General features: G+C 43.2%; 1 protein-coding gene across 4 annotated transcripts in view; it reads right to left on the bottom strand.

The window, feature by feature from the left end:
* Positions 1-12,802, bottom strand: part of LIN7A (lin-7 homolog A, crumbs cell polarity complex component) — a 43,580-nt gene extending 30,778 nt beyond the window's left edge. Inside the window, exons 1-2 of one of the 4 annotated variants that reach the window (XR_014012466.1) lie at positions 12,677-12,796; positions 1,473-1,591 (exon numbers count right to left, since the gene is read on the bottom strand). Coding sequence is in view for 1 of the 4 variants with exons in the window: in XM_081211279.1 (XP_081067405.1) it covers positions 1,473-1,591; positions 12,677-12,722 (165 nt within the window). In the remaining 3 variants the exon portion in view is untranslated. Of the gene's footprint in view, positions 1-1,472; positions 1,592-5,288; positions 5,324-12,676 lie in introns of those variants that run through there. The other 3 variants (XM_081211279.1, XM_081211277.1, XM_081211278.1) reach the window with 3 other exon arrangements.
* Between the last annotated feature and the right edge of the window lie 2,539 nt (positions 12,803-15,341).

Genomic DNA, 15,341 nt, shown 5'->3' with positions numbered 1-15,341 from the left:
TCAAAACACTCTTCACAGATGAATATAAATGTAATCGACATTCCTAGTAGTATTACAGAAAGGCAAATCTATACCACATAAAGACAAAGCTACAATACATACAGCCTGTCATCAGTTAGAAGCTTTTAGTTGGTCAAATTAAAGGCCTTTATCATGATAGCTACTGCAAATCAAAGACAGCACCAATCTTTTGCAAAAGAGCAACATTCTCTTTAAAATAATTTAAAAACATTGCACATTAAACTACTGTACACTATGTTTGCTGTTTCTGCTAGCCATCAAAATATTTCTTCATTTAAAAACAGTGTTTCATTCTATGTACTGTCATTGCCTGGGAACCCTAGTGTTGTTGTTGTTGCTGCTATTGCTTAGATAATAAATAAATCAGAATAGTGGCAGGCAGTCCATAGAGACCAAGGAAGAAAATGGAGGCACTTGCTAATTTTCAGGTACAAATTGCTATTTCCAAAGAGTGTTTGGCAACACACTCCTGGCACAGCAACTTTAAGGCTATTTTTGCCAACCATCTAACGTTTAGGTGGCTCTAGGCTTTATTGTAATTAAAAATTATGAAGCAGATCAATTGCTCTCTTCCTTCCAAACACCTGTAAAACTGACATGAACATGTTAATGGAATTAAGAAGGGAAAACATAAATGGTTTTCTAATGAGTAACAGCAATGTTGTGAAGATGTCCATAGTGCCTTCCTTCCTGCCACAGATCACAAAGTGGTAAATCTACAGGGCTGCAATTAATCAGTTACAGTAAGTAAGTTGAAGGTTTATTAGCCAATTTAAAATTTGTCCATGGAAGGATGCTACTGAATAATTAGTCAGAAGATTTAAAAAAAATAATAGAAATGATTATTTGAAAAATAAGTACTTAAAAAAACCTAAAGAAGGCACTTGCCTCTTCTAAGATGGTGCTTACCGTTAATCTATTTATAAAACTGGATTTTTCCTTTAAAAATTATTGTTTGTCCATAGGGGAAAATAATATGCAGGTTTAAATTGATTAATCAAAACTCCTACCTGTGAGAGAGTGCCATTGAACGTGGTGTACATCACTTCCTGGTAGCCATGCATGGCATTGTGCCCATAAATCAAACAAATATTTCTTTAATCAGATAGCAGATTTATAAATTAGCTCACCTCACAAAGATCTCCTTATGTTATGTGCGATAGAAATTACTACCCCAATGGAACATATTTATTAAGAATCTGCTGTGTGCCTTAAGACCCCGGTCTCTCTTGTTCAACACAGCTGATTGGACCTCACGCGGTTCCTGAGTTATTACAAACGTTCATTTTTTTTTATGGAGGCAGTAAGTCTCTGGACACATGCCACTGACTCTTATGGAAACGTAATAGAACGATTTTCACTTATTTGCATAATACAGCATAATGTGCAGTGGCTCGTGCACATTGTGAGTCTCCCCATTAATAAATACGGCCAGCGATTCATTACCATACCTCTCTGATAGCTGTACAAAACTCACTCTGCAGTACTTTTTTAAGTGACTGCAGCTTGTGTCCTGGTACTTCTCCAGCTTCTTGTAGTTTCTCCAGCAGTTCAATTGCTCTGGCAACATCTGAACAGATAAAAATAAGGCAAAAGGTCAGGGAAGGTCACATTTTGACTTGTATTACTGCTGTTCCAGCTACACCAAGGAGCATATGCTATAATTTTCAAATTGGACAGTGAGATTTTGCCACCCCACATTCCCTCCCCCCCCCGGCTGTTCAAGTTCAGTTCTGCGTTTTCACTGACTTAAAAAAAAATATGACTATTGCTTTAGGCTGCAATCCTAGGCAGCCATACATGCAGGCATTGGAAAAGAGCAAATATTGCCCGAGGGGTTTTGAAATTTTTTCCTACAGTCAATCATCTAGTTAATCAGGTAAGCGCACTTGGGCATATCTTACGACACAACACACAAGCTGACACAATGCACCAAGCTCCTACATGCTTGACATACACTTCTCCCTCATTTGGGCAGTCTTAGTAAAAAAGAGGGGGGGAACCCTCAAACAACAACAAAAGAGCAGGAGAGTATTCAGTTGTAGGGACTGGAATACCAGGATAATGGAATGCATTGGATTGTTCAACAATGGAACATATTACCTGTCAGAAGGTGATGGGCTCTCCTTTGCTGGTGGTATTCAAACCACCAGTGGTCCAATGGCCATCTGCTAAGGGTGCTGTAGTTGCACCCTGCATTTGTACATTTTGCATTGAACTGGGGTTGGACTAGATCAGGATTTCCCAAACTTGGGCCTCCAGCTGTTTTTGGACTACAGTTCCCTTCATCCCTGACCACTGGTCCTGCTAGCGAGGGATAATGTGCTTTGAAAACAGCTGGAGACCCAGGTTTGGGAAAGAGTGGATTAAATGACCTCCAAGGTCCCTCCTAACTCCCATGGCAGACCTGGTCATTTTGTTATTCCTAGGTTTGTTTGGATACCTTTCAAGGCTATTAGCATTAATAATGGTCCTCTTTCGATCCTAATGCAGAGCACTAGGCTAAATGCAAGGATCTCATCACTTAATGCATGGCCCACAGATGGCTCAACTTCAGCAACACTAATGGAGAGAAGAGATGATGGCTCTGACCCAGTTCCTCACTCATTCTGGTGACAAGACCTGCCAAAGCAGATCAACCTTCTGTCCACTGCCCAGAGGGACAGAAATGCAATGACCACAATAATGGGACGAAGAGCTGTTTATCAGCAGGTGCCCCATGTTTGCATGATAAAAAGTTGCTTGCTGGCATGCTTGCTGCCTCCTTGTCTTGCTATTTTGTGAGCTGCATGTATAATGTGAAGGTCTGGTCCTGATTTATTAATTTTGATTGACTGATGGGATAAGGGAAAACTACAGCTTTAAAGACAGTCTCATTTTCTCCTGTTTGGTCTAGAGATGTGAAGGCTTGAGGGGGAAAACAGGTGGGACCCAGTTTTACTCCATTTCCCCCCTTATTTCTTTCTTTAAAAATTGGGGGGGGGATAGAAAAAATGGGTGAGAGGACCCCTCCCCCCTCCCCATATTTTTCTGTGGGTTTTCCCCCCAGGCCTTCCTATTTCTAGTAATGTATGACATAATGTCTGTGCTATAACCAGAGTTCTGCGATGGATAATTTAGCAAATATTAATGTATACAATGCTAACATTTGAGTTCTTACATAAACACACAGTAACCTGATTTGAGGGTCATACAGTTCAGATAAGATGAGATGATAATAATGATACATTTTTTTAAAAAGGTGGAGCAAAATATGTGAACACCTCAGTTGCCTTCTACTGAGCCAGACCACTGATCCAACTAGAACAGGGCGCTCTCTGCTCTGACTGGCAACAGCTCTCCACTGGTCAGGCAGAGATTTGTCCCAGTCTTACTATTAGCAGAAGTGAGCACATGTATTTACCAGGAAGACATAGAGCCAATTCATGTATGCCTTTCGGTGTGGCAGGTTTGTATAGCATCCAGGCTACACAACAAATCCACACCAGAACTCACATTATGCTAAAACCTGGGAATAGCTGTAATGAAGTGTTAAAACAAGTGCTGTGCCCAAAATCTCTCCTATTCCCCCCCCCCCATGTCCCATCTATTTTTGATGAGAAAAATTGTGACCAAAAATTTTGAAATAGGAGTAAGACTTTTGTGAAATTTTCATGGGTGGGGAGGTACAGTCTCATGGGGTTTTGTTGTGATTACTGGCTGCTAAGGTGGGCGTGGGCTACCTTTGAACACCCTTTCTTTTGTTCCAAAAATAATCTCTCCAGCCTTCCTGGGTGTCCATTTTTCCTGGAAATCCCATGATGCCTTCAGCTGAGCTTCCCTGTAAGCACAGGGAGGTGGGAGAGCTACCTATTATGAACCCAACAGCTGTTGTTTTTTACATGAAGTCTTTTTACTTTTTTTAAAAAAGTGTAGATTTAAAAATAAAATCGGTGACTGTGTCAATCTGAGGTGCTTGGTAGTCAGCCTCCTTAACTTCCTGTGCCTCAGTTAAATCTCAGAATAAGGCATAGTGAAGTAAATTCTCCTATGGGTTTTTTTCTTCCAGATCAAGATGTGCATGCAGCCCAGAAGGTTCAAGAGCACTGGATGAATGTTTAATCTTTATTTTAATGTTTAATCCCCATGCAATGATAAGGTAAACTCAACCCTGCATTCGCTCAATTTTTAAAGAAAAGTGCCATGAGAAAGAGCCAGGCAAATAGAAACATCTTTTGCACTGAAATAAAACTTTTCAGTTGCTGATGAACAGGGTTCAGCACAGCACTAATTAAAACCACCAGTCCCTCTTTACAAGTATGGAAATCAACTTGCATTGAACAAGACAGAGATTCCTGGCTGTTCTACAGAGTGTGATATAATGAAGATTAAAAGCTGATAAGACTCTGGCTTTGCTGGGATGAGAAATTATGCAATCAATCTCCTTTATTGGCATAAAAAGTGAATGGATCAGAACACAACACAGTTAATGAAACATAGCAGGAGATACTTCAGGATAAAACTATCAGGACATCATGAGGTACAAAGATGGCTCCTAGGACCTATGGTGACGTAATTTCATAGCGTCACTCAAAAATATTGCCACATTCCCCACAATATCATTGCTACAATCGTTCAGAAGATAAGACACTCTGGAAGAGTCTGTGAGATAAATCTCCTCTTCAGTAAGGGGGTCAAATACTTATCATATATTCCTGCATAAAATAGGCAATTAAATAAAATGTGGGTGATGGATTCGACCTGTTTTGTGCCACGAGGTCAGTATCTTTCAGAGTATGGGATTTTCGAGAATCTACCTTGCTGAAGGTACACTACCTGAAAGTCTTTGAGCCAAAGCTGAACTACAGTGACCACAATGTGATCAAATGGGTGAGGTAATTGGTAGGAGTGGAATCTATGAGACAAGATGCTAGCTCTGAGCAGCCAGCTGGCTCCCTCTCCCCTAGTCTCCCTTGATTCCAAAGTACAATTGAAGAGCACCTCTCTGGCCCCTACTCTGTACACAGGCTGGAAGCTAGACTCCTGCGGCTTCTCTGGAAAAAGAACACTGGTGCCTGCTCTGGCTTCAGTCACTGTTGGAGTTTGCAGCTGGCACTGGGCAGCCAGAGAGCCCACCCTGCCCCAGGTCACTTCTGTCTCAGGGTATAAAAAGGCCAGTCTAACCACCACCCAGGGAGCATCCACCACCATGTGATAAAACCCTCTTCTGTTGGTGTCACCACTTGCATCATATCCTAGTATTTTTGGAAGCTCTTGTGCATACGTACTTGCTGGGCAAACCTTGAGTTGACTCTGTCTCCTGTGCTTGCTATTGCTGTTGTGATTGGTTGGGGGCTCACACTTCCCCTCCCCTCTTTGTCGTGCAGAGTCCTTGATATGCAGCCCTGCTCTGGGAAGGCCTGTGACCAAAAAGGCTGAGGGTTGGCATCTGCTCCTTGTTGGGCTGGGGTGGGTGGGCATAGCACAACATTTGAAAGCTTTGGAGTCCTGTTAATGGCCTCCCCCTCCCCCACCCCAGTCAGAACTACACCCTCCTGCAAAAAGTAAACCCAGCAGGCACAAGGAAAACAGATCAACTTGTCTTTAAAAATCTACAGGTTTTGTCCTCTTAATTTGAAATTGGCCAGTAAGTAATTCCTTGCCTCCATTCTCTTCTCTCTCGCTTGCCCCCACCCTGCAATTGCAGTTCACCCCAGAGGATCAAAGGCAACTTGTCTGAGTCACCATGGCCACTGCTCTAATAAACAAGACTTAGACAATCAACATTATAGTTTGCTTTTATTCCATACAATGAAATGGCCAGAGCTTTTTAATACTTTTTCTACAGAATTACTGCTTGCCTAAACTGAGTAAAAAATCCATAAATTCATGTCTGTACTTGAATAAAAACATTCATGGCTTAAAAGCAAGCAAATAACCAATGAAAAGGGAGGAAATAGGAAATAAAATGGAAAAATCAAGAATTATAGTATGAAAACCATATTCTAGCTTGTGGGTTGCGATTATAGGATTCTGTCATTATCCTGTTTTGAATGTTCATATCCAGGGATCATTTTATACTCTATTCAGGTCTCTCTCTTTATTCTTTATCTCTATGTTTCGACATATCCAGCCCATTCACAAGTTATTTGCATTTAGACAGAGGAAGAAAATGAGGTTGAGCTTTGCGAACTTTGTAGTGAAAAGCCTTTCAAATATCTTAGGACAGATTTGAGAGCAAGATGAATCATTGCTGACAAGTTTGCATTATTTTGATACCATACTCCCATGTATTAATTTCTGGATGGATTTAGAGTAAACCCACCTCAGTCTCCCATTTGCCTTGTTTACAGCTAACAGCTTTGATGAAAGATTAATGGACAACATAGCAGCATGTGTATCTGTGGCAACAAGAGGAACTGTACATTCTATGTATCAAAGGGACATTAATGATGTCTTAATGCAAGTAAGGAAAAGATCAGGTCTGCAATTTGCTGAAAGTAGCAGGCTATATATAGGGTGCTATCCCAAGCCATCCATAATGCGATATTGGATGTTTCATCTAGGTAACTTAAAAGTCGATTCATATATTATTACTGAAGGAGCATATGCAATGTGCCTCTATTCCACCTGTATTAGCCTCTCTTCCTCCTTTCAGCAACCAATGCAGACAACAACTGCAAAGCTATTCAACAGCCTCTCCTGGCACAGAAGGATCCCTTGGTACCTTCATCACAACCCTCATCTAACTGCTGATAAAAGTCTATCTCCAACCTCGGAAGCATAATATCACCTTAGGGAGCAAGCCTGCATATGAGGCTGTTAAGATTCAGGTAGTCATCCTTTCTCTTTGCCTCCTCCCCCCCCCCCCACCACCCCGCTTACCACATATCAACAACTGTTTCGTGTCCTTTTGGGTGTTGCAGTTCTGAGATTATTACCTTGCTCTCTACATTAACTGCCTTCAGATTTGCCTGAAAAACTGGCCTACTTAATTGTTCTCCTGAAAGGTCTCAATATATTTCATACTAGGTTCAGCCAGCTACCAAACACTCGACGGACGTTTTCAAGTCAGCAGTGCCCATATGTACATTTTAGGATACTAAATTTTGCCTCTCATAATGAATTCATCGTGTATTGGCACTTAATGAATTTACTGGCAGTGGCTAGTGGCTAATTATATGTTTCACTTCTCTCCTTTCACTCTGCTATGCCTCTCTCCATTCTCAGTTTCTCCCTTACTATGCTCCACCATTCAGCCTTACCCACTATGTGCCACATGATCTTTTGCCTCCCAAATCCCTTAAACCCTGGAACATCTGCAATTCAATCTCCTGGTTAGTTGCACTGCAGCACGTTCCTTGTTCTGCCAGCACAGCTCCATGCAAGCTAAACGGCAATGCCTGTGAGATTAAACTATAAAGTGATTAAAATTTTTCATTATTTCAGAAATGTATCCTACCCAACAGAGAAGTTCTGCAAGACAGTTTTGCAGGTAGAGAAGACACATGCTGGCAGAAATTAAAGAAAGTAAATCCTGTGTTTGAGATTCAAGTAATCTACCACCATTAAACTAGCATTCAAGGATTTACAGCAGTGGGGGGGGGGGAAGGCTTTTTAGGTTTGAATTGCTTTATGATGTTTTGTATAGGATATGTATCTAATTGTCACTCTTGCGTTCATGTAAAAATAAGGCATGATTTTATCTTACTATAGTACAAGAAAAAGGAATCTTCTTTAGTGACTGGTAATATTTTACACTGTCTGCACTCCTATATTCAAATTAGCAGAGGACAGAGTTGCAACTAACAGAGAAATTCTATGCATTATCTGGCTGCCCCAAAGTTAGCCCCATTGATTTCAATGGGATTTACTCTGGCACAGGCAATTGGGACTGCAATCTTCTACATGCTTACCTGGTAGTAGCTACAGGTTACAATGGCAGAGTGACTGTGTTTCAGTCAGTGTAATTATTACAATCTGAGGGCAGGCTCGGAAGAGTGACCCCCTTTGTCCAGATCTTATCCTAACTCAAGACAAAATCCTGCCACTCCCGCCAGTGTAAAGCCATGATAGCGAAACAGCTATCATTCATTCAATGGTAATCAGAAAAATCAAAGCAGTTTTATTCAAGAGATGACATAGCTAGGTATACTGTTTTGCATAAAGGAGGTCCCTGTTGCCACAATCCTCAAATGCAGATACTACCCCACCGTACACTGGGAAGCCCTACAGGGAGCACATTGGTAAATACGAGGGATTCTTCTCCAACTGCTGACCAAACCACCACTCCTGGTATTTATGTCTGTGCAAGAATAGAACCAGGAATCAAGCAGAATTGGAGGTAGAGCTGTTTTCAACTCCTCTGTTGCATGATTGAGTAAATGGCAACATATTTACCCCTGTCCTGTGAATTTCCCTATGCAGACATCAGCTGGAATGCAGGATAAATGCACACCCAGTGGTAGAGTTGAGAACTGGGCTGAAGCATGAAGAATGGGAAGGAGAGCACCTTGGTGCTAGAACCTTTTCTCAGTTGCTTACTGTCTCCTCTCTATCCTGTGCCACGTGGACCAGCGGTATATCTGGTATTTTTGCAGGACTCCAGTACTTGAAAGATAGCAGAAGCAGTCATATCCAATATGTGGCTGCACTTTTTACTCTATTATTGCAATGAGGAATCTGTGGCTGCTCCCTCATACACTGTTGGATTCCAACACCCATCAGTTGCAACCAGCATGGCCAATCATTAGGAATGATGGGAATTGTAGTCCAGCAACGTCCAGAGGACCAGAAGTTCCCCAGCCCTGCCACCTTAAATGCTGAAAAGAAAGCAATTTTGGTTCCCCTCCACACCAGCATTTAGTAGGCATTTTTTCTGAGGTGAAGGCTTGCCAAAGTTGTCACTCTTACTATTATTGCAGCTAATGTTGTTTTTTATACTTCATATGAATGGATAGTATAAATCTAAGAAGCACGCCTCTACCTTCTTGCTATTTCCTTGCTGTTTGTCTGGGAACTACTATTTACCCTAAGTAACACTGTATGTTGCAGTGTCAAAACTGTGAGTATTAGCATGGCAACAATAGGGCCTGTTTATGCATTTATGTAAAAATGCAGATCATCACTGCTACTAAATGTTATTTAATGTCATTTTCATTTGCAAAATTCAAAATATTGGAAAGTTCAGACTGTTTTAGTAAAACATCAGTAAAGTGTATTAATTAAATTTTGACTCACCTATACAGCTATCATGCTGAAGTTTATTAATAGTGAGAGTTTTCAAGTATGTTCTCAGATTTATGTAACTGGTGATACTACCTCCCACCTCCAAACAATATTTTCATTGTTTTATGTATAACTTGCCATGCTAACTGGGACCCCAAGCAAGGGCATTTCTGTACCTTTTCTATACACTCTTATGCAAGCTCCACCTGCAATCTACATGTAAAAAAGACAGAAGTGTAATTACATATAACTTTAGTGAGCTAGCCTTTAAAAATAAATAAGGGTCATGGTTGTGTGATACTTTCCTTTGAAAAGCTGTGCTTCCTAATGGATTGCCATCTGTTCAGCCTTTTGCCAGGAAATATTTATCCTGCTTAATGTGGTCACCACAGAGGTGGAGCTGCAGATTACACACTGAGCTTCTAAAAAGAAGAAAACACACATTCTTCCTCCCAACCAATGCTTTTCCTTTTCTTTATCTAACACTTTATCTAAGCTTTCCTTTGTTTGATTTGTGTGCCATAAACCACACATTTCAGAAATCAATTTTAAGCAATGTAATTGTGGACATCATATTATAAATTCCTCTGCTTTTCATCAGAATCCAACAAAGTAAAGACTGTCTAAATTTTAAATGGAGACTGAACATTTCTTTTTTACATTGAATGTGCAGCAGAAATCTCTCTGTCTTGTTTTTAAGAGCCTGTTGTAATCCTTTACAGAGCATACAATTATAATGAAGACACTGGCTTTAATCATTCCCAAATCAAGTACAAGACTTTAAAATTCTTTAGGAAGCTTAATCCATACAGATCAAGATTAAAAAAAATGAAATGCTTTAAAGACTCTGAAACCATGTGGATGGAATTTATTTGATTTAATTCAGTAGAATGCACAAATAAGTAGTGTTAAACAGCAAATAAGAAAGCAAATTATTATTCTTACCTGTTTCAGGTAAGCACAATACCTCTATATTTCAAGTAAGCACAATAGGTCAAATGCCTATTAGGAACTATGTCAATCTTTTAAAGTATTTAAAAGATTTTATCATTTAACCATTTTTTTATCCCCAGTGTAACAGTAGGTTGGGACACTGGTGGCGCTGTGGGTTAAACCACAGAGCCTAGGACTTGCCGATCAGAAGGTCGGCGGTTCGAATCCCCGCGATGGGGTGAGCTCCCATTGCTTGGTCCCTGCTCCTGCCAACCTAGCAGTTCGAAAGCATGTCAAAGTGCAAGTAGATAAATAGGTACCGCTCCGGCGGGAAGGTAAACAGTGTTTCTGTGTGCTGCTGTGGTTCGCCAGAAGCGGCTTAGTCATGCTGGCCACATGACCCGGAAGCTGTACGCCGACTCTCTCGGCCAATAAAGCGAGATGAGCGCCGCAACCCCAGAGTCGGTCACGACTGGACCTAATGGCCAGGGGTCCCTTTACCTTTTAACAGTAGGTTTACAATACAAAACTTCATTTATTTTGTTAAGTTTTTAAAATAAATACAACTTCAGTAATTCTGCCTTGTAACTTAATTATAGCAGTGAAGAATGCAACAGAATTCCTCAGCTGCAGCATCAAGGATGACAGTGATAATATAACAGGTGCTAAATGGGGAAAGTGTGGTATAGTGGTTATTAGACTGGAAGGATATTTAAATCCCCACTCAGTCATTAAGCTCAGTGAGTGAGCTTGGGCCAGGTGCTATCTCTCAGTTTAGCCCACCTTACAGGGTTATTCTCAGTGCAATGAAGAAGAACAATTTTCTTCTTTGAAGGAAAGGTGGGGGAGAAATTTGACTAACAACCAATCAATTAGCTGTCTTTAGTGATATACCATGCTCCCACTACAAACAGCAGTAGTATCAAATTAGAAGTCTACAGGGAAGGAATGAAGTGGTTAGTTTAACTAAATTAAACCAAGGTAACAAATTCCCCCTTATATGAAATTCTTAAAGGTATAGTCTCTCTAAGGCTATAGATCTGGCAGGCCTATCTCCACAATAGTCTCCAGTTCCCAATACTTCCCCCCACCCCAGGGTTGTCTCTTCTACCTGCCCTTTCCTTGACTGGGGTCTCTGCTCCTCAATTTCCATATCTTGGGGGTCTTCTCCAAGTGAGTTTTCTATTTCTCAGTACAGGGATGGGGAACCTGTGGCCCTCCAGGTATTACTGGAATTCAACTCCTATCTTCCCCAGCTAAAGTGATCATCAGGGATTGAAGGGAGTTGTAGCACAGCAACATCAGGAGGGTTTCAAATTCCTGCCCCCCTGCCTTTTGGCATGCTCTTTCTTTCCTAAGGTCTCTATTAGGGTTTAATTTCAGCCAAACTGCCAGCTTTCTCTTTTCTCACAGGAACCAGACTGCAAACATTCTGACAGTTTGGGAACGGGTTTAGCTATTCCATGGCATCACACCAGCTCAGCCAATTGGCACCAGAAGCTTCATCATAGCAGCGCAATGCAATACAGACTGGGATCAGAAGCACAAGAGCTTTCAAATCAGCTTTGATTCTGGTTCTGTACACGTGCAAGCCTTTTCTCACCCTGCGAGAGCTTATTTTTCTAGCAGATGCTTGATGGAGGACGTGACGATAGGCGAAAAGAGCCACCGAAAAGTAATCCACGGTTCCTCTACCACTGCTGTGGATACATCAGTACACTGCAAGGAGAAATCAGCTCCGGGCCATGCTATGCAGTGAAATAAGTAAACAGCAATGAAGACTGATTACTCCAAACCACATTAGTAATCCTTGTGCGGCCAAACTGTGACAAATGAGTAGCTTCCCCCTCCCAATGCATTTCCAATGCATGCTTACGTGTGGAGTTGCGAATCTCCTCCACACCGATTGCTGTTCTGGACTGTGGGCTTTTGCATTTATTTCTGGCGACAGGGCTCTTCTTAAGAAACCTGCCATTTTGGTGCAGGTGGGTACACCCGCGAGTCCCTGATCTCCAGGCAACGGGATCCTGATGACCTGGGTGCAATCCGGCTCCCCAGTCTTCCCAAACTGGCGCAGAAGCTCACACAAAGTTTCCCTCTTTTTCATCCTCCCACCCCGAGCCCCATTCGCTCGCTGCCTCGAGTCTCCCTCCGCGCTCATCGGAAGCCACAGCTGATCCCAGCAGCTCGGCTGCCTGCGCCCTTCTCCCAGGCTCGCGGCTGCCCTTTCCCGCCCGTCAAAAGCCGGACGCTTGACTCCGGCGCAGGGTTCAAGCGAGAGGTCACGGCTCCCTCCTTGGCGCACTTGCCCGCCTGCTCTCGGCTCCTTCGGCCAAAAGGCAGCAGCGGACAAACGGGGCAGCCTCTCAAGGATGGCTCGGTTCCCATGACCCTTTCGTGGCAACAGCAGCAATGGGGCTCCAATGGCCCCGGACGGACAAGGCATCCTCGGAGCCCTCCCCCCAGCGAGCAAGGCGGGGCGGACCTGAGGCGGCGGCGGCAGTGGCGCGCTTACCTCGGTCCAAAGTGAGCGGCTGGACGGCTGTCAGCGTCGTCGCCATGTCTGCAGCGCCGCTGAGGCTGAAATGACGCTCGGCTCCAGTGTGAGGCGGGAGAGGGTGGCTGGGAGCGGGAGGGAGGGGCGGCGAGGGTGGGGCTACGCGAGGAGGAGGGGGCGAAGGGGAGACGCGCGTGGCCGGGAGGGTGGCGCGAGGGCGCAGCGGCGCGCGCCCAGGGAAGGCTAGGAGACGCCGCCGAGCGGACGGGGCAGTTTTCAGGCGGGCGGGAAAAGGGGAAGAGCGGCAGGCAGGGGTCACGCCGAGGCCAGTCGCATCCCTAGGCAACAGCGAGGGCGTTAGCGGAGTTTGAGGGGAGACGTGCAAAGACTCACGGGAGCTGGAAGGAGCCTGGACGCGCACAGCCCGCTTCTGCCATCCCCCTTTCAGACTCTGGACCCTCGTCCTAGGGATGGCACCGTTCAGACGACCTGTGTGACCATTTGTGACTAGCAGAACCAGCACTTCTTCCCTCCTGCCCCTGCCTCCCCCGTTCCCCAAAAAATATTTAAAAAATCCCATGTTTTAGGACTGTTTCTACAACGAATTTGCCAACCCCGTTTTGAAAGAAAGAGTCTATGTGCAGTTTTTCACTTTAAACCCACTTCAATCATAGTAAAGTGGAGGTTTGCTCCTGACTTGCGAATAAGTGCTGGGTTGCTGTAGAAAAGGATGAAGTAAAAAATCATAAAATGAGCACCTGCAACCCCAGACAATACAATGTTTGTTTTAAAAAAAATAAGTTTGGAAAGGATGCAGTCAGCATCAGTAGTCCCAGGAGACCCTGGGCATGCTCATGCCAGCCTAGGTGCAGACACAGGATGCCAAGCCGGGGAGGCCTACATTTTATCCTAAGACTCAGCCCTAGCTGTACCACTGCCCTTCTGAATAACACATAATGTCAGATACCACAGTGTCCCTCATGCAGGAGCAAACAAGGCACAGCACGGATAACCTGAGATGAACCAAGAAAGTGGGCCACACAAGCTGTGGAGGAAGGAAGAAGGAAAATTAGATACTCCCTGTAGGTGGATACTAGACCATATGTCATGCCGACTAGAAACAACTTGGAAGGAAGCAAAACCATGTGGATCAAAGAATCCCAGGTGGTTGTCCTTGCCAACAAATCCACCTGTGACACTTCAGCACCACTGGATCAAGTAACTCACATCATGCAGACTGCGGAAAATGCCACATGCAGAGAGCGGTAATGAACACTGCAAAGCAGCATAACCAGTTATGCTTATAAAAGAGCAGAAATAGCCCCAAGAGGACCCAAGTGAATCTACAAAGCACACTTAGGAGGAAAGCTCTCTCCTCCTCAAACACCAGATGTGATTACACAAACATAACAAATCCCAGTGGATCAGATCTTTATATACGTATACATACCTGCACACAAGCCATGATGTGTTGGCAGCTTTGAGGAAAACCAACAGGGAGCCTTGTGGCACCTTAAACACTAAGGTGTTTTATTATGGCATAAGCTGAAAAGGAAGAGATGGAGAACCAGGTGTGGGTGGGTGGAGAAATCACACACATCTCGGACACACTTTTGCACACACACACATTGAATATAGGTAGATACATTTGTACACAGCCCAGATGCATAGCACAGCAAAGAAAGCTGTGCAGTCCCTTGGTGGACATACATACTGTGAGAATCAGATGTAGTGTTAAATTCTAGCAGAACAGCTGCACTACCATTGCTGTCTGTTACGATGTCTTAAAGACTAACACATGTGGCATGAGGCTTCACAGACAAGAGCCTAATTCATCAGCTGCAGATTTGTCTGTTTACAAAGTGATATGGAGTCAGATGTTTACACACAGAAAAAGCACACATTGATGTGTGTCTGTGAAGTCAGAGTTAATGGTACACAGATAGAAAGGGCCTCACTGAGTGATCTACTCCTGATAGGATTCTGCATTAGTAATGACAACAAACTCCCAGAGACATCTTTTTTGGAGGCTGGCTACTCTCTGGTGCTGCCTAAATATATAATTCCTATTATCTTCCACTGACCCTTATAAGAAAATAATTGGAAAGTTTCCTCCTAGGTGCCTCAGAACAGAAGAACGGCTTCACTTGGGCACCACTTGTAACCAATGAATTTTTGGTAAGAGAAATTAATGCTCAGGTGCTTCCTTTTCCAGAACTACAATCCTGCCTGGGAAAAATTCACTTCAGCAGAAGAATCATGGATGGCCCAAAACACTGGATACATGTAATGGAAAGTCATTTCCCCCTTCAGATTTGCCTAATACATTCCATACCATCCTACAGTTTGGGCCCAGTATGAAAATAACTGTTTGGAACAATGTGAGGGATACATTGGAACACTAGAAAGCCCAGTTGGGTTAGCTCAAAAGCCTGTTTAGTCCAGCATCTTGTTTCTCAAAGTGGCTGCCAGATACCTCTGGGAAGCTCACAAGCAGGGCAATGGCACTCTTCCACTATAATTGCTTCTGATGCTGGAGGTATCACATAACATCATGTCTAAAGGTTTATTCGTGCTTCCTCTTGTCCCACTGCTTTCCCATTCTTTAGCACTCAATCAAAGCAAACAGCAATTTAGGTTTTTCTTGGATTGACATTTGTTCTGATCTATCACTAAATAGCAG

This window comes from Podarcis bocagei (assembly GCF_964188305.1).
Source record: "Podarcis bocagei genome assembly, chromosome: 10".
Taxonomy (NCBI): Eukaryota; Metazoa; Chordata; class Lepidosauria; order Squamata; family Lacertidae; genus Podarcis; species Podarcis bocagei.
Note: the sequence above shows the minus strand (reverse complement) of the source record. Positions and strands in the feature narration are given on the sequence as shown.